Raw genomic sequence first — 22,361 nt, 5'->3', positions numbered from 1 at the left:
TTATCTAAATTTTTAAAAGCACCAGAAATGGTCTTATACAGAAAATATTAGAAACTGTTCTCTCAATAATTTTATTTTCTTTCCAGAAAAATCAGAAACAAAAATAGTAGATTGTTCGCAAAACTTTTTAACTTTCGAAGATGTTCTAAAAAAACTATTAAAACAAAAATTTCTCTTATTTTTTTTTTACTAATTCTAAAAATAATTCTTTGAGAAAGGAAATTTCATCCCTTACTTGTTAGAATTATGATAGCGCATTCACTATTTGGCATTGTGAAAAGTTTCTGAGAAAATTATTTCAATTTTTCTTACAAACAAGTTTCACTATATTATTGTGTACATTATATTACTTTCACTATATTATTGTGTACATTATATTTACTAACCATTTTAGTACCGAAACACTCGAAAAGCCTGTTCAAAAACAGCGTCAAAAACTTTCATATTTATTTACAAAATTCCTAACTTCGTTAAAAAGTATTGGTTGAATACCCGAGGAATTGCTTTTCTCAGTAGAGTGGCCCACCTTGAACGAAGAAAAAGCAGAATCTAATCTTTTATTTTCTCTAAAGCTCCGTTCTGTCGACCCATGCGCACCTTGAGTGCGGCGTATCTTCCCCTCTTTCCCTTCACTTGTGGTTCTTTGATGTCTGTTCATTTTACCGACAGTTTGCGAGAATCTCCCAATCGATCTCCCAGGGGTGAGTGGTCCTACAATCCTCCAGATGGCAGATTTACGATCATATCCCTAAAGACAACGGACCAAGGAAATGAGGCTTAACAGCCATCGATTAAGCAGAGTTTCTTTTCATATCAATGGTTTATTATGTGGATTTTCATTGCGATTTTTGAGAGGATATTTATCTTATTTTTGAAAGAGGAACACAAGTGTTTCATTATTTTGAGGTACCGAAATTCAGAAATAATTTGGAATCATTAGATTAAAGATAGTGAAAAACTTAATTCCGCATTGCAAGTTTCTCGCTTAATCGATATCGTACACAAATCGATATTCGGAAAGAGCTTTTTAATATGAATATACCCTCACTAGGAAGTAATAAAAGCATCTGTTAAGATAGCATAGAGACAGGTACTGTATATCAGCACGAAGGGTAAATTTTCACTTCTTTCTAATATTTACACGTTAAAAAAATTAAAAAGAACTAGACATTTTCACGACAGTTTGTCCATATTATTAACCTTTTTGGTTATTAATTGATTAACGGAATGCATTCAAAAAAACATTTCACCTTGTTATTTGATACGATGGGAAACTTGAATTCACTTGAATCTGTTTACAGTAAAATAAAAAAAAATGTACTTATTACAAAATAAAAGTGGAAATGAAAATTCTTCTTTTGAGCTCATGATTAGTGAAAGCATACGATTGAATGTTTTGCTGAATAACTTTGCCGTCTATCGAATATTTAAAAACATTGTTACGGATAGTGTATCAAATTTAATCAAAATTATTATTAAAATTAATGGAAAATTTAAGGAATGAAACAAATGAAACAAAAACTCTTTAAAATGATAATTTAAAGATAATACAAATACTGTTTTTGTAATAGTATTATTTTAGAAGATATGTACAATGTAATAGCTTACATATACATTGTACATCCATTTCCGTTAATAAATCATAACGGCTACTTACTTGGGACAGTTAAACTTATTTTTCCGCTTGATTAAATTTTCTATTTGAAGCCTATTTTTCTATTTCTTTTATATCTTTTTTTTTCCTTTGACTGAAGTACTTTTTGCTGAACAAAGAAACATCTCCAGAAAACATTTAATAATATTTTGCAGTTCAAGTAATTAGCTAAGCGAAAGGTTCGGATTTAATGCAGTTATAACAAACGTTCAATGAAACACTTAGACACGTCCTGTTTACATTTGGCTGCTGCCATTCGATAATAAATTATAAGCACGATTTCTGTGTTACGTGCATTACCGTTATATATTACAAGCATACTTTTGTGTTAAATTTGTGTTTAAATCGGTTGGGAAGAATGAATCTAAAATCAGAATTATTAACCGTATGCCAAGGATTAATATCCAAAAAACTAGCCACCGATCAAACTATAGACTCAGTAAAACTGCAAATTCATCTCAAAGATCAATATTTTGTAACTTTTGTACGCCATTGCCAAGCAAAGTTTTCTCTGGAATTACGAGGAGCGTGGTGACCTAGGGATAAGGTCTCGGTTTCGGAACCGGTGGATTTCAGGTTCGAGACCCGGTTCATGTGAGCGGGTCTCTTGCGCGATAAATCTGTTGGTGCGAAATGTCCTCCCTCTGGTGTGGTGTGGAAGTTTGGAGAGGGTGATGCCGGCTTAGGAGTCACCCTCGTCATCTGACCGCGGTTCAAAATTACGAAATCCGTCTCAAAATAGCCCTAGTGTTGCCTTAAAATGGGGCGTTAATATAACTAAACTAAACTGGAATAACACCTTTATAAGAGAGTATGCGAGAAAGTTTAGGAGAGACCACTCCTGCAAGTTAAAAATTGGTTTTTATTTAATTTATTTAAACATGAAGTAATTAAAGAGTTCCATTTTCCATCAATAGTGCAACATGGTTTCTTGCAACTGGGCAGTCTCAATTATCACTCAACAGAAGGCTCGGGAAAGATGTCAATCAAAGTGGTCCGAGTGAACGGGAGAGACGGAACAATCCGAGTCCGCTACCAGACAGTGCCACAGACGGCCATTCCCGGTATAGACTACATCCACACGTCAGGAGAACTGGTCTTCGAGGATCAACAAACCGAGAAAGAGATCTTCGTCCAGATCCTCGATGATCGCCGTAAGGAAGATACTAAGACCTTCGAAGTCCATCTGGAAGACCCAGTGGTCGAAGGAGAGGATGTCACCTTCAGAGCACTCGGAGGGAGAAGCATAGCATTGATCTCAATCGTGGATGACGATCGTAAGATTTAATATTTTGTGATAATGTATAATAATAATACAACTAATTATTTACAAGAAACAGTTTTCCGCTGAAGAGATGACTGTAGAATTAGAAAGTGTTAAAAAATTAACTTATTTTCAGGATGGAAAATTATTTCTAAATGACTTCATGCTTGATCTTTATAGCTAACATCGTGATTAATATGGATTTCGGATTTTCATTCGTTTGCTGTAGAGAAATAAATTTAATTACATCTAGTCTCTTATTATTTTTAATTGATAATTAATTTTAATACGAAATAAAAGTTATTTAAAATTTTATATTTCAAATTAAGCTTAGCTTTCTCTAATTAAGTATAGTTATTTTTATTAGAATATTACGTATTGAAGCTTTTCTGCATATTATACAATGAACTTTTACTCCAAAATTTTAAATTCAATTTCAAGTAGTTTGTTTGGTAAATTTAGTTATTCAGATTTCTTATAAAAATCATATAAATGTTATGGATTAATTACCGATATTTTTCAAATGTATGATTCATTTTTTTCCATGCAACTAAGGAAAAAAAATGAAATAAAAATCGGATAACAATGGATTGAATAAAGTTCTAATTAATCAGGAGATAAGATAAAATAAAATCGAACTTACAGATGCAGACCCTTTTTTTCTCTTCTTTAATAATCGAAGAAATGAATCGTAATCCATCAAGATTGAACTCAATAGAGGAAAACAATGTATTAAACTATTTAACAATTCAAATACTTTTTTTCAGTCCTTTCACATCGTTTCTCCAGTCTTTCTTTCGAGCGTTGTAGGAAATATAGAGACGCTTGGATAATTGTGATCCGTGATGAAATACCATCTGTAGATAAATTATTTCCTCCAGCAATTGACCATACGCTCAAAAGATACAAAGTATCTGTAACGTCAAAATCGAATTATTTTGACTAGATAATAACACTTATAGTAACATACTATCTGTCATTTTTAGAAGACTTTAAAATCTTAAAATCACACGACTTCTACAAATGAACCCCTTAATTATGGTGCACGAGTGCGGTTCGTGTATCGAATTGCGGTAATTTTAAACTTATAGTCAAAATTTAAGTCATTCATAGATGAAGTAATTCAATACTAAAATGACTAACAATTCATTTCAAGTGTTATATGCGCACTTCAAAATCAAAGTTAATCAATCAAGTGTTATGTGAGAATCAAAAAGACATTTTCAAAAGAAGTCACATCTAATTATACATTAGAGAAAATAATATAGAAATTGGTTAATTTTCTAATTGATTAAAACAGGCAAGAGTTGGTAAGCATAAATGATCAATCAGCTGTAGCTCGAAATCATCCAGCGCATCTGAATAATCAATCTACTACTTCTTCTTGTGCACAACCGACCAACCTGCCACCACCGGACGAAGTAATATCGACAGGATTTGTTGTGGCCGACTGCTATCTTTAGTCCATCCTTACATTAACCAATTTGTCAAAGTGACATTCTCTTCCAGAGAATTGGCCACAAAGCGGTCAAAATCAATCTACTACTATGAATAATTATCAGGTATTTAAGTCAGCTGCAAAATAGCCCTTCCCAGTTTGTGCACCAACCTTCTCCGACAGAAAGGATAACTTGTCATTGGGATATGGTCAACCACACCAACAATCCGCTGTGCTCCCCAGGAAAGAAAGAACACGTTTTAATTTTATAATAATTCCTCATCTTCAGATATGAGGTTTCCCTATCCAGAAGGCTTTACCAATGAGTAAGGAAAAAGTTACTAATGTAAAAGTACAACTACTAACTTCAGTCTTTCTAATTCTTTATCTTGGAAATCAAAAACCTCTCCCATAACATCATGAAACTACACACTCTAAACAGTGATTTTTAAAGTCCATTGTTTGATGTTGTTGTATGTTTCCCAACAAAGGCCCTCATTGCCAATTTCAACCTTTTTGCCTGATGATGTAAGTTTTTATTATAGACTGAGCTTTACTTCAGGCCGATATTATTGACTAGAGGAAAATGATAACTTGCAGCAATTAAGAGAAGGACAAATAAATTAAGACACTCTTTCATAAACATATTTTTCATTCCGACAGAACACAGAGGAACATTAAAGCTGGATAAAAAAGAAGTGGCCGTTCCTGAAGACGTTGGTACCACCATTCTGAGGGTCGTACGCACTGGCGGCTCTCAGGGTCCGCTGCGAGGGCGCTTCTACACAATAGACGGAACAGCTCAGGGTGGTTCTGACTTCGAAAGTATCAATGGCAGCATCTTGTTCAAAAACGGAGAAATGTCAAAAAGTATCAGTGTCCCTATAAAAGATGACGCACTCAAAGAAGACATGGAAAACTTCGTGGTGGAAATTCTTGACGAAAACGATCCCTCTCTGAAGAGTACCGCTTTCGTCAACATCATCGATAACGATAGTGAGTCGATCTAGCTCAACTCTTTGTGTCAAAATTAGATTTTTTTCAAGCCACATTGGACAAGAATGTATATCAACAACTCCATGGGCTCTCTGCATGTGAAGTTATGTATATAAAAATAAATTCGCAAACATAAAATAGCTTTTTATTAAAAGGAAACTCATGGTAAGTTATTCAGCTCATCAGCATAAATATAATTCTCAAAATATAGTGAATATTTGTAGTGTGAAGTGTAGAGTACGCATATTTGAGTGTAGGAAGTCTTAAGGAGAATTCGAAAGTCAGATATACAGTGATTATCCATCTTTACCAAGGAATACGTTATTGCAAAAACAAACAAAAAAAACCTACAGATGTGCCAGTGGGTTAAAACAATATCAAAGAGACATGGGCGTTATATAAAGAATAAAACAGAGGGGGAAAGTAATTTACTTTCAGAGAATTAACAAATCACATGTAACTGATGAGGCAAACGCCATCCCGGTTAATTCACCTGGCTGGACTTTTTCAGTCGGAACGCAGAATGAAGTTAACCCATTCAGAGTTGCATATAGATCCGTAAAAATTCATATAAAAGTCATAAAATTTAGAAAATTTCTTAATGAAGAGATGTAAAGACTATTAAGATAAAAAAAAAATTTAGCTAATAAATGCCACCAGATTGCATTTTCAGATAAAACTGCAATGAAAATACAAATTTTAGCAACCGCTCTCCACATATACAAGGAAAGGATTACAAAATAAAAAGTCACAATGATTCTTTTAATAGTTACATGTAATATACAAAAATGATTTTTACTGGTAAACTACCTTTTTTTTAATCAGAAAAGCCATTCTGCATTAAAAGTTTTACAGAAATTTTAAGCTTTAAATATTATTTTTTATTATTTCATATTTATTCTCAATTTCTTTTTTTTTTTTGAAATAACTAATTTTTTAGTGGGAAATAAATTAAGTGAAAAGAAAGTCGGTATGGTCAATGCAGAAAAATTCTAGTCGACAATTAGCTATGTTAATGAATCCAGTTAATGAACCTGTCAATCTATACAAGTCTTTCTCTTTGAGACTGGTTTATAGAAACCAACTTTGCTAAGATTTGAAAAATAAATATTCCAGTTGCCAATGCGTCCCGTTTTCAAAGAACTGTTTTTATCTAATTCCACTCTGAAGACGAAGTAATTTTCCCAATGAGTTATAAAAGGCAACTGAAATCCGACACTGTAGAATTTCCAACTCTTGAAGTAGTAATTATTTCTAACAAATATTGATCCAGCAACACTTCAGTTGCAGTGAAATGCAATAAATTCTTAAAGACTTTAAATAAAACAACTTAATTTATTCTGAAAAAACATTTGCCTCTATAAACCTAGATATTACTTCATGCTGCATGTCTTGATTCAATGAGTGAGCTTTTACGAACTTATGTGTCCAAAACTATTGTCACTGATTGAATTTGTGTATTTTGTGGATTTTATTGGCACAAGAGCCATGATGTTGGCTATGCTGTGCCAAACTGTGTGTCACTGATTGAAGGATTACGGAAGAGTTGGGTAATATTGTATCAATTCGATATTTTGTATCAAATACATAAAAATATTAGGGACACAAAAATAATACAAAGTAAGAGAATTAAGTACTCAATATAAGTTTTTGGACTAGATTCTTACCCATCAATATAATCTAGTTCACCTTCCTGAACATGAATAATTTTCGTTAACTGTATTTATTTCATCCCTTGACTCAAAAATCTTTGCTACCATTTATACTAATTTTAAAAGCAAAGCCTTTTCTTTTCTCTTCTCATCCATATGTCAAAGGCTACTGGCACATTGTCAATATCTTCTTTGAAAAAGCGAAATCCCAATATGGAATCGTATTTTTATTAATATTAGCTGCAAGTCTCTGCACAAATACGGAAGGGTAACCACGGAATACCCAATTTCATACCGACGATAAAAGAATCGATTACCGGTTATATCAATTAAAAGTATCCACAAAATAATCAGGTAAATATATCAAGTATAAGAAAATTAGATAAAAAAATTGAAATATAATAAACTTTTGTTTTAATACCTGACACTATAAAACCGGAAATCAACACAACCATACATCATGATTCAATCGGAAAACTTTTTTGACTAACTGTACACTTCTAGTTTCTATATTAATGAAAAAATATGCGAGCAAGTTATTATTTTTAATACTTTTTCTGAAGATTTTCAAATAATAGTTTTAAAACTGTATTCTTTTCCAGATCCTGGCAAATTCGAGTTCCGAGAGACTCGAACAAGTGTCCATGAAGGATCGGGGAGAGTAACTCTAACCATCTTGCGAACAGACGGAAGTGATGGGTTCGTTTCATTGCAACTACGCGCAATAGATGGCAGCGCGCGTCAAGAACAAGACTACCGCCTTCGAAGCACCGCCATCAATTTCAGCAATGGTGAAACAGAAAAGACTGTAGACATAGTCATCATAGATGATAACATCCGTGAAGGCGACGAGCATTTCAAAGTGGGATTATTCGATCCATCCAATTCAGCCATCATAGGACAAAAAAGTATTTTTGAAGTGATTATTCTTGATGATGACGGTGAGTTTTCTTGAGTGCTGATTGGCTGTTGATTTTATCAATGAGTTTATTGGCGTAAGAGCCGTATTTATGCTATTCTGCGCCAAGCAGAACATTTAATTTTTAAATTAATTAAGATTAAGGAATCCTTTAAAAAAGTATTTTTGAAGTGACAGTTCATGATGATGAAGGTGAGTTTTCTTGACTGCTGGTTGGCTGGTGATTTTATTAATGAGTTTATTGGTGCAAGAGCCATGTTTAAACTGTTCTACGCGAAGCATAAGATTTAATTTAATGGCATATTAAATATAAAAAGCTGAATGGAAAATCGGATGAACTGTGATTAAAAAAAAAACACATAAAATATAACAACGTGAGATGGAATTTTAAAATTTCATACTACAAAGAAATGATTTTCAAATTAAGGTAAAATAAGAAGAACAATGACATAATACTTTTAAAAACTTTTCATACAAAAAAAGCAGACAAGGCTAAAAGAGCTAAGTTTAAAAACTATCATATCTACTACTAAGTAACAACTATATTATTTATTTTAAATTAAAAATATTTGGGTAATGTCCACTCACCAAGTTCGACGAAATGTATGAAAGAAACGAACACGATGGGAATTCCAATAAGTACATTCAATTAAAATGTAATAGGCATTAAAATCAGCACAATACCTGGGACATTCTGGTGCCGTAGAGCCAAAAATTAAATGTCTATGCGTAAAATGCATATATTCTATAGAGAACAGAGACAAGAAATGTTTTTCTTGAATGCATTTTGGCGATTTTTTTTAAACTGAAAGCAATAGCTTGATTGCAAATTAGATTTAATGTTTAACGTTCTTACCGTCTTAGCAATCTCAATCCAAGTATCTGTATAAGATCGCGATTAAAAAATAGCATTGTATTTATGCTTTAATGCAGAGAAATTACACTCGAATTTTGAAAGTTGTTATTGGTAGATCCAACCATCCAATCCCATCGGAATCATTGACTGTAGAATAGCCACGTGCTGTTATTTGAATTTGAATGAAATGTTCCATTCTCGAAAATTACCTTTTATAACACCAATAATTTAATGATGCTTTAAAATGCAAATCCCACAGACACCAATCATCCTCTTAAGGTAGTTATGTTTAACGAGGAAAGTTAAATATTGTAAGACTAATATAAACCATTTATCTCTACTTATAATAACCGGCAGATGTGTTATTTTCAAAACTTTCTCTTTTAATAATGGTATTGTCCCCCATCCCCGCAAATAATTGAGGACTTTGAGTAAGGCAGAGAACGCCTTGTATGGCATTGGCGTACAGTATTTACGAAATATTAACCTTTGATGTGAATTCAGCATTTTTACTGAATCTATCGTGCCAGCCGTGACTAGTTTTTTTAATGTACAGTTCCTAGTATGAGGTTAATAGTATGCAAAAATCAAATTTGTAAATTAGAAGAGCTTTTTCCGATCAATTAAAAACAAAATTTGACAAAGAACTACAATAGTAGCAATAAAATCACGCATAAATACGTTTGATATATTTAAATCTATTTATAAATTAAGTATTTTGATACATTTATTATATTGGGTTTTTGAATTACAGAGTTTACATGCTTTTTGTAATATAGACCAGTAAAGTGTCAATTCTTAATGGATTTGACTCAACATTTTCTAAGTTTCTACACTATACACCTGTGTGCCGAATTTTATGTATCTAGTTCTCTCCATTTATCGCGCTAATTTATATTTGAACAACCGCAGAAACAGACATTCTCTGAATGGATTTTGTTCATAATTTCATAGAAATATACAAATTTGGTGTAAAACCGTGTACCAAATTCTCTTCGTCTAGCTCAAAGCGTTTTTGAGACAGATAAAAAGACAAAATGAAACGAGAATATCTTTTTCAAACTCAGAAAGGTGTGAAACGTGTTGAGTCATCAAAATCTGGAGTTTGAATTTTTTGACGGTTATAATACTTTTTCTAGACTTCCAGTCACTTCTCTAGATAATATTTTCTTTCTCTTTTTGACTTTTCAGCTAAGCAAAGGAACACTGAAAATGAGAGAGAAATTTATTTCGAGGATATATAATTTATTTCGAGGATATAACAAAAATCACAGGAATGTCTGCTTTCTTCATAACAATGAGGAGCATGTATACATGAAATTTCAAGGATTGGCAGATTTGTAACAGGTGATTCAAAATACGGAGATACCCGAAGAAGAAAAATGTTTATCTGTTGGACAAATGGTCTGTCAGCATGGTAGAGGATAACGGAGAATCCTCGAAATACGCAATTTGAAAGAAAATGTTCTAAGGATTTATGTTACAAGTGCTTAAACTTTTTGAGTACAGCTTTACAAGGATAAGTCTTCAGAATTATTACGAAAGAATCGGATTCCGGAGAGAGTTTGATAGGTGACAATATAAACGGAGCGTCTTTCCTCACTTTCCGATTCTCAGGTACAGTAAAAGTGTTTCGCAAATGGGCGTTTTACACTTCATAGTATAGCGATGAAAACCGAGTTTGGATTTTGATCGTTTTTTATTCGACAGACTGAAATCAATTTATTGACACAGAACTAAAATTTTAATAGAAGGATCGCATACAAAATTTTCATATTTAAGTCTTGCATTTTTTAATTACCGTGTTTTCATGGGAGTGAATATATGGGTAGATAGAAGGTCAACTCGTCGACGGATTTAGTTCAAAATTGGAAACGGATCTACACTGTAGATGCTAAAACTATGTACCAAATATTATTCACCTAGGTCTTTAATTTTTCCAGATATCGTTTACGCTTGCGCTCGAGAAAATAGACAAATGTTCTTATGAATGAATGCAGTTATCGTTTACGCTTGCGCTCGAGAAAATAGACAAATGTTCTTATGAATGAATGCAGTTATCGTTTATGCTTGCACGCGAGAAAATAGACAAATGTTCTTATGAATGAATGCAGTTAAAAATTTGATAGAAATCTATAAATTTGTTTTAAAAATGAATTATAAAATTTTAATGATTACTCTCAAAGCGTTTTTCATTTGTCTTGTCCTCCGACAAAATTCCAAAGATGTGTTTTGGGGGTCAGGGAAGTCTAAAAATTGGAGATCAGTCAAATTTTCGAAATCGAATCTTGTGACAATTACTTTTCTTTATATGTTTAGATATAGTGAAAAGATTTTTATATCAAATGTGTTTACATTATCTTTGAAAAATATATTAAAAATTAAAAAAAAAAAAATGAAAATAAAATTGGTGTCCCGGAAAAGCTAGATGCTTCAATTTTAAGATGGTATAAAAATAGTGTTTAGTTCTGAAGTTATAGTGCGAAAAAGTTAAAGTGTTTAATACTCCTATTTCTCAATGTCGTTAAGAATATACACAACATTTTAACATCAGAATTGTTCCTCCTAGCTACTCAATAACATATGCATTGACTTCCGATCATATAAGGTTCAAGCAAAAAAAAAAAAAAAAAACAGAAACAAAATTTAGAGAGAGAAAGGAAGAGACAAAATTGGATATACAGATTTTCAATTTATGAAAATTATCAAAAATTAAAAACAAGGATATGATAATTAAAATCAATTCTTGTATAAATAAATAAAATAAAACACCTGGGGAATTTTGATTTCAAAATGTATTTTCAGCTTAAACAAAATATTGTGAAAGACAATTTTACTTCGGGATTGTTTTATATAAGTACAAATCATTACAAACTCTTGTTTATCTTATCTGTTATAAGTATTTGTTAATAGCTGTCTTTTTTTAAACTTCGCAGAGAGACCATCAATTCCTGCATCTCAAGGACCTTTCATTTATTTTCCTGAAACTTCTGTAACTGTTCCACTAGAATCCCCAGTTGTCTATTTTAATATCAGACGAGAAGGAAATGATTGGGAAAAACTGAACCTTTTCATGGAAACTCTGGATGGCACTGCTCGCGAGAATGTCCATTACAAGAAAACTAAAGGAAATGTTACATTTGAACTCAACGACATGGAACTTAGAATGTCAGCGAACTTGATAGACAACCCGAATCGAGCAGGAAAATCATTCAAGCTTAGGCTATACGATCCTGAAAGGGGAGTCATACTTAGAGGAAGAGAAATTCTTACTGTAATCCTAGGTGGATCGAATAAATCTGCGGAGTCGCAAATCTCTTTCCATCAACGTTTTGAAACATCAGTTTCTTCTTCGAGCGGTAGAAGAACAGATTCAATAAAACTTGCTGATCTTTCCGCTGGAGTCTCCAGTGCAAACATTCAGCTACCAGCAATACGAACTCAAGGACTGCCATCTTCAAACCTACCCCTTCCAGGATCAGGACAATCATCTTTTCCAGCTTTACCACCTCCTCAGAGACAACGTCGCAAACCACCTCAAGGACAAGAAGGTTAATACCGAAAAATTTATTAATTAGTTCTCTATTTTATTGCCAAATATATTTCGATGAAATTCAATGAATCCATCAATGACTTGTACTTAAAGTTAGTAATGGGTTTGAGAGTTATAATTTTTTTAATTTATATATTATAATTATCCCTAGTAGCACACTTATAGTGCACAATATATGATATAAAATAATATTCGCAATATTGTATAATATTGAATAATATTATATAATATCGTCTAATATTGTACAATGCTGTGCTATTGGCTATGCTACATGAGATGTGTTATCCAGTGGTGGCTTGTCAACTCAGAAATCACAAAAATGCAAAATGTATCTATTTAAAGATTGCATATTTAAAAAAGCTATTTTACCTATAAATAACCTAAGATTTTTAATTTCAAAGCCAGATATAAAGTTTGTTGCATTTCAAAAATATAACTGGCATATGATATAAATTCCTAAACGTTTGATTAGTAGAAAATTATAGGAATACTGAAGCGATAATTCAAAAGATAAAAGTATCCGAAAATTTCCCCACAGACATTTATTTTCGCTCAATCAGTGCAATAATGCTCTGCTCTAAAAAGGAATAACAAATAAACTATGCAGTAATTTATCTGTAATATTCATTGTTTTCAGATGTCATAATCAAGAATAAGTCATATATCTCCTGATAAACTTTTTCCTCTAACTAACATTTAAAAAAATTATCCAAATATTTATTTTTCCGAAGAGTGACCTCTAATAAGAGAAAATGAATATCCAATAAACCAAACCTATTTTTGTAGAGATAACAAGAATCGAGATAAAAATTCATAAGAGATCAAATAAAGATTTTTTAAAAAGGAGAAAATGATGTCGTACTTTAAGGGGAATGAAAAAAAAAAAAGGAATCAGTTGACCCGGCTGCAAGAGGGGGCTGTTCTGATTTCAGCTCTGGTCACCTCTCAATTGAAAGGTTGCCTTCACCTCCAAACAATCAATATATTTTATGCATAGTAATATTTCAAGGGCTACTTGCAAACCTGCCCTGACTCACTTTCCTCTTTCTTGGCGATTCATTTCCTGCCTTATTTTCACGTTTTTATTATTTGTTCTCCCTTTTTTTCTAATCATTGTACACTCTAAATGAAAAAGTAAGCAAAGACCCTCGAACTCTAAAAGTGGAAAAAAATAGACGAAAGCGAAACTTCATAAAAAAAAAATTTTTTTCAGAACATACTAAAAATTCCGCAACTCTTATGGACAAATCGATACTAGATTTGTTATTAAATTAAAATTATTTTCCAAAAACTTTCTTTTCTGATTGGAATTCCTCTTCTGATTGAAATTTCTGTTCTGAACCAAAAACTTTCTGTTCTGACTGAAATTTCTGTACGGAACAAAAAACTTTCTTTTCTGATTGGAATTCCTCTTCTGATTGAAATTTCTGTTCTGAACCAAAAACTTTCTGTTCTGATTGAAATTTCTGTACTGAACCAAAAGCTTTCTGTTCTGATTCGTGTAGGGCAATTGAAAATAATGCAATCATAACGATTACATTATTTTGAATTGCCTACATTTTTTATAAACAGTAAAACGAGAAAAAATAAAAAAGGAGTCATTAAACTTTGTTTCTGTACATAATAATTGACCTAAATACTTCCATAGATCATGGAGTACACATCTATGTTGTAATTCATATTAGACACTGTGAAGCATGTACATAATCATTAATGCGCTTTTAATAGCCACATGTATGTTCTAGGTGTGGCTATATAAATCTTCTCAAAGGATTTCTTGGCTCTCTGTTTCATTAGAATGAGTCATAGACTCTGCACTAAAACCTTTTAGTGCCTGCCAGAATGAACGAGCTGCAAAGTAATAATAAATAGTGTTTTACATAGATGTGAAATGGGCAAACGCATGAATGTTATCCATATGATTGCGAGGTCATGGCAGTTATTCAGCATCCAGGTAAAACTTTGAGCTTTCTTCTGTAGTAAGTTCTTATTTTGTATGCAAAATGCTTACAACAGTAAACAAACTGAGAGTAGCAATAAATAGTGCTTCACGTAATGAAGTGAAATGACCACTACATGGATACTCCCATTGTGACCACGAGGAGTCACATCAGTTATTAGGCTGCCAGACAAACACTGAACAAGCTGAAAATACCAACAAATAGAGCTAGCTCCACATAGTTATAAAATGGGCAGTCATATGGATATTGCTGATGTGACCAAGGGAAGTCACTAATAGAAATTATTGCATATCCAGACAAAACATTGAGCTTCCTTTTATATATTAATGCTTATTTTGTATTCATGATGTTGTTTAGAAAAAGTTATTATTTATAGATAATGCAATTGTTCCAAATAACTTTATATACACTCATGTCCAAAATTAAGGTCACAAACATAAAATCTGTGAAAAATGAAAAACTATTCATTGTGTTGCCACGAAATTTGGCACAGAGGTACACTACAATGGAAGAAAAAACATAGACACATAACAACATGGAAATGATTTTAATTAGGAATTAAGAAACAGGGTATATCAAAAAGTGTTACATTATGAACCAGAGATAAAGCATTTATCTCGGGAAAAACTTGTCTAATATGGAGTGTGACCACCGTGCACTGCTATACAGGCTTCATAACGAGCTTTCATACTGTTTATGAGGATGTTAATAAATGCTTGGGGCAACAAAGTCCATTCTTCCAAAAGCGGGCTTTTACCTCTTGGAGGGTGTTATTAGGGGGGTTACACTGTGCAATGGCTCTTCTGATACCATCCCAAACATGTTCAATAGGATTGAGATATGGAGACCTCGAGAGCAAATCCATATCGTCTATAAACATGAAGTCTGGGTCAAAAGCAGCCCGGAACAACCTCACATAGGCTTCAAGGATCTCATCCCTATAGCGATATGCATTGAGAGTACCCCTATCGAAGACGTGCAGTGGTGTACGACTGCCCAACATTATGCCACCCCAGATAAGGATTCCTCTGCCACCAAATCTGTCGATTTTTTTTACGTAGGAAGGATGATAGTGAGCTCCTCGCTCTCACCAGATGAAGATTCGACGAGTGTCCCTCTGTGTGGCAAATCTCGATTCATCACTGAAAAGAACACGCCCCCATTCTTGCTGTGCCTAAGACTGATATGTTAAGCACCACAACAACCGTGCTTTTCTGTTGAATGCAGTCAAAGGGACGCACTCAACTGGTCACCGGGCATAAAGGGCCCTCTCTGCTGGACGTCTGTATACTTTTTGTCTGGAAATTCTTATTCCAGACGCAGCAGCAAGGTCACGAGCAAGCTGAGGAGCCGTTATCAGCCTATGCCGTCGTGCCCTTAATGCCAAATAGCGGTCCTGTGCAGGCGTCGTTGCTCTGTGCCGGCCTTGGCCAGCCTTTCTTGTTACAGTACCATTTGTTTGGAATTGATTCCACAGCCTTTATACCGCTTTCTGTGCTACTTTTAACCATCGAGCCACCTCCGCTTGAGACTGCTCAGCTTCAAGCCTGCCAATGGCTCTCCATCTCAAGGAGTTGTCTAAACGATTATGAGAACTCATTCTCATTGGAAACAGGTTAAATTTTTTGTTTTAATGCAATATTCACAAAATTGCAGGCAAAATTCCCAAATGCCTAAACGGTCTAATTTCAGTAGTCCCTCAAAAACTAATGCTAAACAACATTTTTTTCCCACAGCAAAGGTTAATATCGTGTTACCAGTCCTTCACAATATATAAAATATAATTTGTTTAAAATTTACTTGCAGCTATTTAGAATTACTTTGAAAAATAATTTTGTGACCTTAATTTTGGACATGAGTGTAGTAAGAATCACGCATAATACAGAATATTTTTCACATCTGTTTGTTTAAATATTTCTAAAAATATTGTATGAATCATTATTTTTTTGACTAGCATTTAGTATAAAAAAGGAATTGTGCTATTTATTTTCAGTTATTAAAAATGAGTGGTCCAATGGCGACAACTTTTACCTTTTAACTTATTTTATTGAAATTCCACTTTAGCCAGCAATGGTAATCTTCATTTGAAATGCATTTCCACAGTATGTAAATCATGATTATGATGCTTCATCCCAGTTTCCTAGGAGACAGCCCTTAAGTAATTCTTAAGGGACAAGTCTTATACTGGCGCTACTTTGAGCGAACAGGTTCGTCCAAGACAAATAATGAAACTTAAAATGAAACTAGGTTTTAATGAAAATATAATTTTTTGACCATGGAATATATACTTCGAAATTTTTAAACATTTCTCCAAAATGATGTATATTAAACGTTATTTACATATTATTATTATATTATATATATAATAAATTTGGAATATTGTAAAAGTAGAATTCTTTTAAAAGATATTTTATGTCCTCAACAATTCAACAAAGCCATTGACAAAGAATCATCGAACTATCTTTCTTAAATTATTTGGGAAAAGCAAAGTCTATGCTAAATTTGTTCTAAACACTTTAATCAATAAACAAAAATCAGAAGTACATTTCACCGACATACCATTTCAGTCTCCAAAAATGATCCAAACTTCTGATCGGTTGTTACAGTTAATGGAATATGGTGTTTTTAATATAATTCAAAGCACAAAAACAAAGAACAAAATGGAAATTAAAAACTCATCACCATCCAAAAAAAGTGAAGTCTGCATCAAAATTCAAAATAATTCAATGAACATTAGATTCTTCGATGATAAAGATACCGTTGATAAAAAATAGATCCATTTGGGTAAGCAGTTACTAGTAAATATTGATTAAACATTTTGAAGCTTTTGATGATCAGAAACCGTCGCATTCATTTGAAACACCAGTATGAAAACATTTGGCGTTACCTGATAATGTGCCAAGTCGATCCTATTTATTGTTTATAAATTTTTAACATATAATAGCGTGTGTGTTTTGAATCATGCAACGCATTTGCCTGATTTAGCTCCTTCTGATTTCTATTTATTCCTAAAATTTAAAATGAAATCAGAGTGGTATTATTTGATGGTATTTCAGTCTTATAAACAAACGTGATGCTTATTTTGTAGATAATTATGCAAATGAACTGCAATAGGCATTAGAATAATTATTAAATCTTTGTAATAAATATATTAAAGCCGAAGAAACTTATTTTGATAAAAAAAATAGTTTTGAAGACTCAAATGGGACGAGTAGAAACAACCTGAGGAATAGGGAGAACAGGGTCTAATGTAAAGCATATGTTTAGAGGCTTTCCTTTAAACCCATTTCTTGTTAATAAGAGCCTTGTCCTTTCAGGATGATTGAAACGCAATTATTAAAAAATAAGAAGTAATTTAAAAATCAATAATCTGCAACAATTGAAAATTGAACGATGCATTTCCAACAAAACAGCTGGAAGTAAAGGAGACCATTTTTAAACACGGATACAAAATTAGTTGCAACAAAATCTACAATTTAAATCAGCAGATGGCTCTGCGGTCGTTCAAGAAGCGGGTTAACAGGATAAGACACATTAGAGTGATGACTTATAAACGTTCAACGTCCTTATTTTTATTATTAATAATAATAATAATTGCCATGTCGACCCATCTCACCTAAATGATATAAAGGTTATGCTGGGTCAGCGTGAAATGCCAGAAAAAGAATTATATCCTGTCTAAGAAAGGTATATTTGTAAGTATGGTACGAAAGGAATTAACAGATTTAAATTTGGCACTACTTCGATATCATCGTATAAATACATTTGCCATTTATTTAAAAGTCAAAAAAATACTTAAAATAAAAAAGTATCTGCTGTTTAGTTCACTAATTCAAAGACGCTTCAAAAACTTTTTTTTGTTTCAGATTGTGAACCTGGATTGATCTTCAAGTCATGCTTCTTTGGTTGTCCTGAGGTTTGTAATTTGATTGCTGACCCCATCTGCTCGAAAAGTTGTACTCCTGCTTGCGTCTGTCCCAGCGGTCTTATACTCGAAAGTCTGCACTCCTCGAAATGTGTCCCACGTTCGCAATGTCCAAGTAAGTATTTTAATGAAATTTCAGAGGTATTTATCTATTGATTTCCTGGATTCTTTCGTTCTTTTCAAAGCGTGCTCTTCACGTTATGATATCGGAAGCAATATTATTTATTTCTATCGATGACTCGATCTGTCAGTCTAACGTTTGAAGAATTTCTGGACCAGTTCGGAACAATTCGTGGCTTTATATTCCCTGGGGCTGGGAGTTAGTTTGTTAGAATTTAAGTCCCTATGTTATGATTCAGTTGCAGAAAATCAGGAGCCGTTTTATGACATTTGTTATTGAATTGTTCCAGAGATTCTTAAAATACTGGACAGCTCTATCCGAGTCGTTAGCAGAACTAATACTTGTACGGAACCTCGCTGGACCTTGTTTCCAACTGGCCGGGACCGCGTTATAAGCACCATTGGCGACTACATCGAAAACTTTATAAGCGTTTCAAGCTAGTACCATTGTTGTATTAGCAATTCCAAATTCCAAACACCGCATTTTCAACCTTTCCAGACGAATAATTGTACGAACCTGCTGGACCTGGTTTCCAGCTGGCTGGAAACATGTTATATTCAACATTGGCGATTACATCGAAAGCCCTATGAAGGTTCAGGCTAGTGCAATTGTTGTCCAGTCTTTCCAGAACAACATTTCTAATCTTCGAGTAAATTAATATCAAATGCAGTGCAATTATGAAGAGAAAACACAAGGTTCTTAAAAACCATTTGAAACTTTGTATCTCCTATTCCGTTACCAAACGATTTCAGAGCAAAGCCCATTATCCCTTTTCGATTGGATAGTAAAAACGTGTAAAACATATGTAAAAACGTGTAAGACATATGTATGTAAAAACGTGTAAAGCGGGTAAGTATAAACGTGTAAAACAGAAAAATCATTTGAAAAGTTTATAATCTAGACAAAACATTACGAAATCCGCTATTACCATCAAAAACTTAATTTGAAATCTTCGGAGTTTTTAAATAATGCAAACAATTCATTTGTTAAAAACAATCTTAAAAATCATTGAAAACAACAAGTAGAAGCAATCCACTTCTATTTTCGCTTTATAGTAGATTATAAATTTTTATTTATAGTAGATTATAAATTGTACCTTATTAAAAGTTTCAGTGGATGCAGAATTGTTAAAGAAGTTTAAGAAGTCATACTATGGCTTTTTTATATATCTATTAGAATAATTTTTTTTCAAAAAACTGTATCGTTCACCTACCATTCGAAAAAAAAAATCTAATAAATAATATTTAGGGCTAATTAAATGGCATTAGCATATATCTTTTGACAAATCACGTTTTTTTCTATTTAAAAAAAAGCAATTCATTGATTTTATTCCCCTCTGGAGAAATAATCGTACAGTACACTCCCCAGTATCCGGTCTAAATGGCGGAAGGGTAGGCTGGATAACAACAACGCCGGAAGGGCTGGAGCTCTATGAACTCATTTTTTTGCCTACCAATACCAGAAGACAAAGTTTTTATACTCAAACTCACTGTTATAACATGCATTTTTTCACTTATTGAGTACTAAGACCTCCATTTATCTGAATGTGAACGCGGTCGCGGCATCATAGAAGTCATTGCCCGTAATGTGTGGAGTCAAAGTAAAAGGCACTGTACTGATATTTTATATATGTTGATATACCATACTGTATGTTTCAAGAATTTATTAGGGAAAAGTATGTTAAAGAATATATACTGTTCACATTTTAAAATAAATTCTGTAATGCCTAACTTAAATTCAGGAAATATAAAAAACATTAACATAAATTGTTGGCCAAAGACATAAGAAAATTGACTCAAATAGATTTCATTTTTCGCTGAAAAATGACACTCAAATATGAAAAGGTATCTCTAAGAAAAAAAGTCAAAATGTAAAGTTTTTAGTATTTTTAAAACTAGGACCGGATACTCGGGAGTATATTGTATTTAATTGTTAAATTCCATATTCTTTTACTCTGCCTCTGATATGTGTTCCGTGATATTTGCTTATACAAATGTTAGGAAGTATCTTTATTTTAAACAACTGTATTTTAGTTTGAAACAAAAAAAAACAACAAAAAATTGTATCTAATAATAGTTTTTTGCTATTGCATAAAAATAATCCTTCCTTTTTTTCGAAAAACGGTTATTAATATTAATTTGCACTTTTTCCTCATTCATACAATCCCTTATGCATTTTTTTTGAAACAAGCAAATTCTTTTCATATTATAAGCGAAGATTTGTTTAAATGCATCCAAACAATTTCGTTTCTTTTCGAAAGAGAAAACATCTGTTAATATATTAACTTTTTTTTTACTGTTGTTAATGAAGAAAAACGATTAGTTCAATCTTTTACCCTAAGAAGTAATGATTTTTAACCAATGAATTTTGTAAATCTTTCTCTTAAAAAATTCGCTAGCTTTCTTGGTACAAAGTGTATCTTTTATGTATTTTCAAGTGTGCGCGGGTATGGAATGATTCCTCCACTTATGTGCTCAGAACTTCAAGAAACACAACGCCATTTTTAACAAGAAAAAAGATACAAAAAGAAGAAAAAAAAAAAGATTAACAGAGCAAGTAGAAGTAGCTCTTTCATACTGTGAAAGAAATATAAAGTTCTTGCCGGCCATATTACATAGTGGGTAGTGAAACAGCAGTACCCACACGTGCTTGAAAACCAAGCAATTTTTTATCAGTGGAAGTTTTGTTTAAAAGAATCAGGAAATTAATTGTCATTTATTTATTTTCGAAAGCATTTTTTTATTCGATTAAAAGTAAAAAACATATGTTAATCGTTGTTGCTTTTATTGCTTCAGAAAAACGACTCTTTCGTTTTTATATCTGATTACTCTTACATTTATTCCCTAAATTCTTTCATCGCATGTTATATCTTACACGCATTTCTAAATATTGTCTTAATTGATAGGGAGTAATTTGTACGTTAATTTCCTCTTTTTTCTTTTGTAAATAGATAGTGGTGGAAGAGGAACTGGAATCGTTGGTGGTGGCGGTGGTCTCCTCGGAGGTGGTGGAGGAGGTCTCGTAGGAGGACTTCTCGGTGGTGGCGGAGGACTAAATGTTGGAACGAGCGTCGGTGTTAGTGGAAGTGTAAGGACAGGAGGAATCGTCAGTAGTGGTGGAGGAGGTGGAGGAAGTCTCCTAGGGGGACTCGGTCTCCTCGGTGGTGGTGGCGGTGGAATAAAAGTTGGAACGAACGTCGGTGTTAGTGGCGGTGGAAGAGCTGGAGGAATCGTCAGTAGTGGTGGAGGAGTAAAAGTAGGAACAAGTGTCGGTGTTGGAGGGGGACTAGTGGGAGGATTGTTAGGTTGAAAGAATTCTATCTCTAGATGGAATTTTTTCAGCTGCTACAAACCTGTGCCATTCCAAAATAGAGAAACGATTTTTTAAATTGCACTGTAGATGTGAAGCGAAAAATAGAATTAAAGATTTGCTCTAAAATATTTGTCAAGGTTTAATTACCCTTTAGCAAGATATTAATTTGGATTTTTTATAAAATATATTGTTATAAGGTGTAAAAAAATTTGCTACTTTAAATTCATTTCTCTTTTAAGTCATTTTTATTTTAAATTTAATTTATAAAAATTAATAATTTGTGTACAAATATAAAAGTATTTTATGTAATCCTTATTCGTTGTATTTTTAGTAGCTACTGAAAAGTTATGTGTATTTTTTCACGAATAAAACATTTTAAAAGTCCTATAAATTGTCTTTTATTTGAATTTAATTTGTCTTTTGTTTGAATATTTCTTAGGATTCGCTCTTATATGTCTAATCTTAAGTGTTATCTTTGAGATAACGTGCATTTTTTTATCTTCAGTACCTTTATTTTTATAATTTACCTAAACGTATTTAATTTTATACATCTTATAGTAATGTCAGTAAAAGTAATGTCCTGACTTCTTGTAAATCACTCTTATTGCTTCATGTTTCGTTTTAGTGATCATCCTAGGTATAGACAAAAAGCATTTCAGGAAATTATTTACAATTTAGTAGTAAATCTGCAATACTAAGCCACTCCATGC

General features: G+C 32.7%; 1 protein-coding gene across 1 annotated transcript in view; it reads left to right on the top strand.

The window, feature by feature from the left end:
* The window catches only part of LOC129987446 (adhesion G-protein coupled receptor V1-like), an 81,583-nt gene extending 59,935 nt beyond the window's left edge, over positions 1 to 21,648 (top strand). Inside the window, exons 21-25 of the mRNA XM_056095429.1 lie at positions 2,572 to 2,931; positions 7,607 to 7,945; positions 11,716 to 12,330; positions 18,160 to 18,333; positions 21,290 to 21,648. Coding sequence (XP_055951404.1) covers positions 2,572 to 2,931; positions 7,607 to 7,945; positions 11,716 to 12,330; positions 18,160 to 18,333; positions 21,290 to 21,648 — 1,847 coding nt within the window. The remainder of the gene's footprint in view (positions 1 to 2,571; positions 2,932 to 7,606; positions 7,946 to 11,715; positions 12,331 to 18,159; positions 18,334 to 21,289) is intronic.
* The last annotated feature ends 713 nt before the right edge of the window (positions 21,649 to 22,361 follow it).

This window comes from Argiope bruennichi, chromosome 10, assembly GCF_947563725.1.
Source record: "Argiope bruennichi chromosome 10, qqArgBrue1.1, whole genome shotgun sequence".
Lineage (NCBI taxonomy): Eukaryota > Metazoa > Arthropoda > Arachnida > Araneae > Araneidae > Argiope > Argiope bruennichi.
This window is presented reverse-complemented; position numbering and strand designations above follow the sequence as displayed.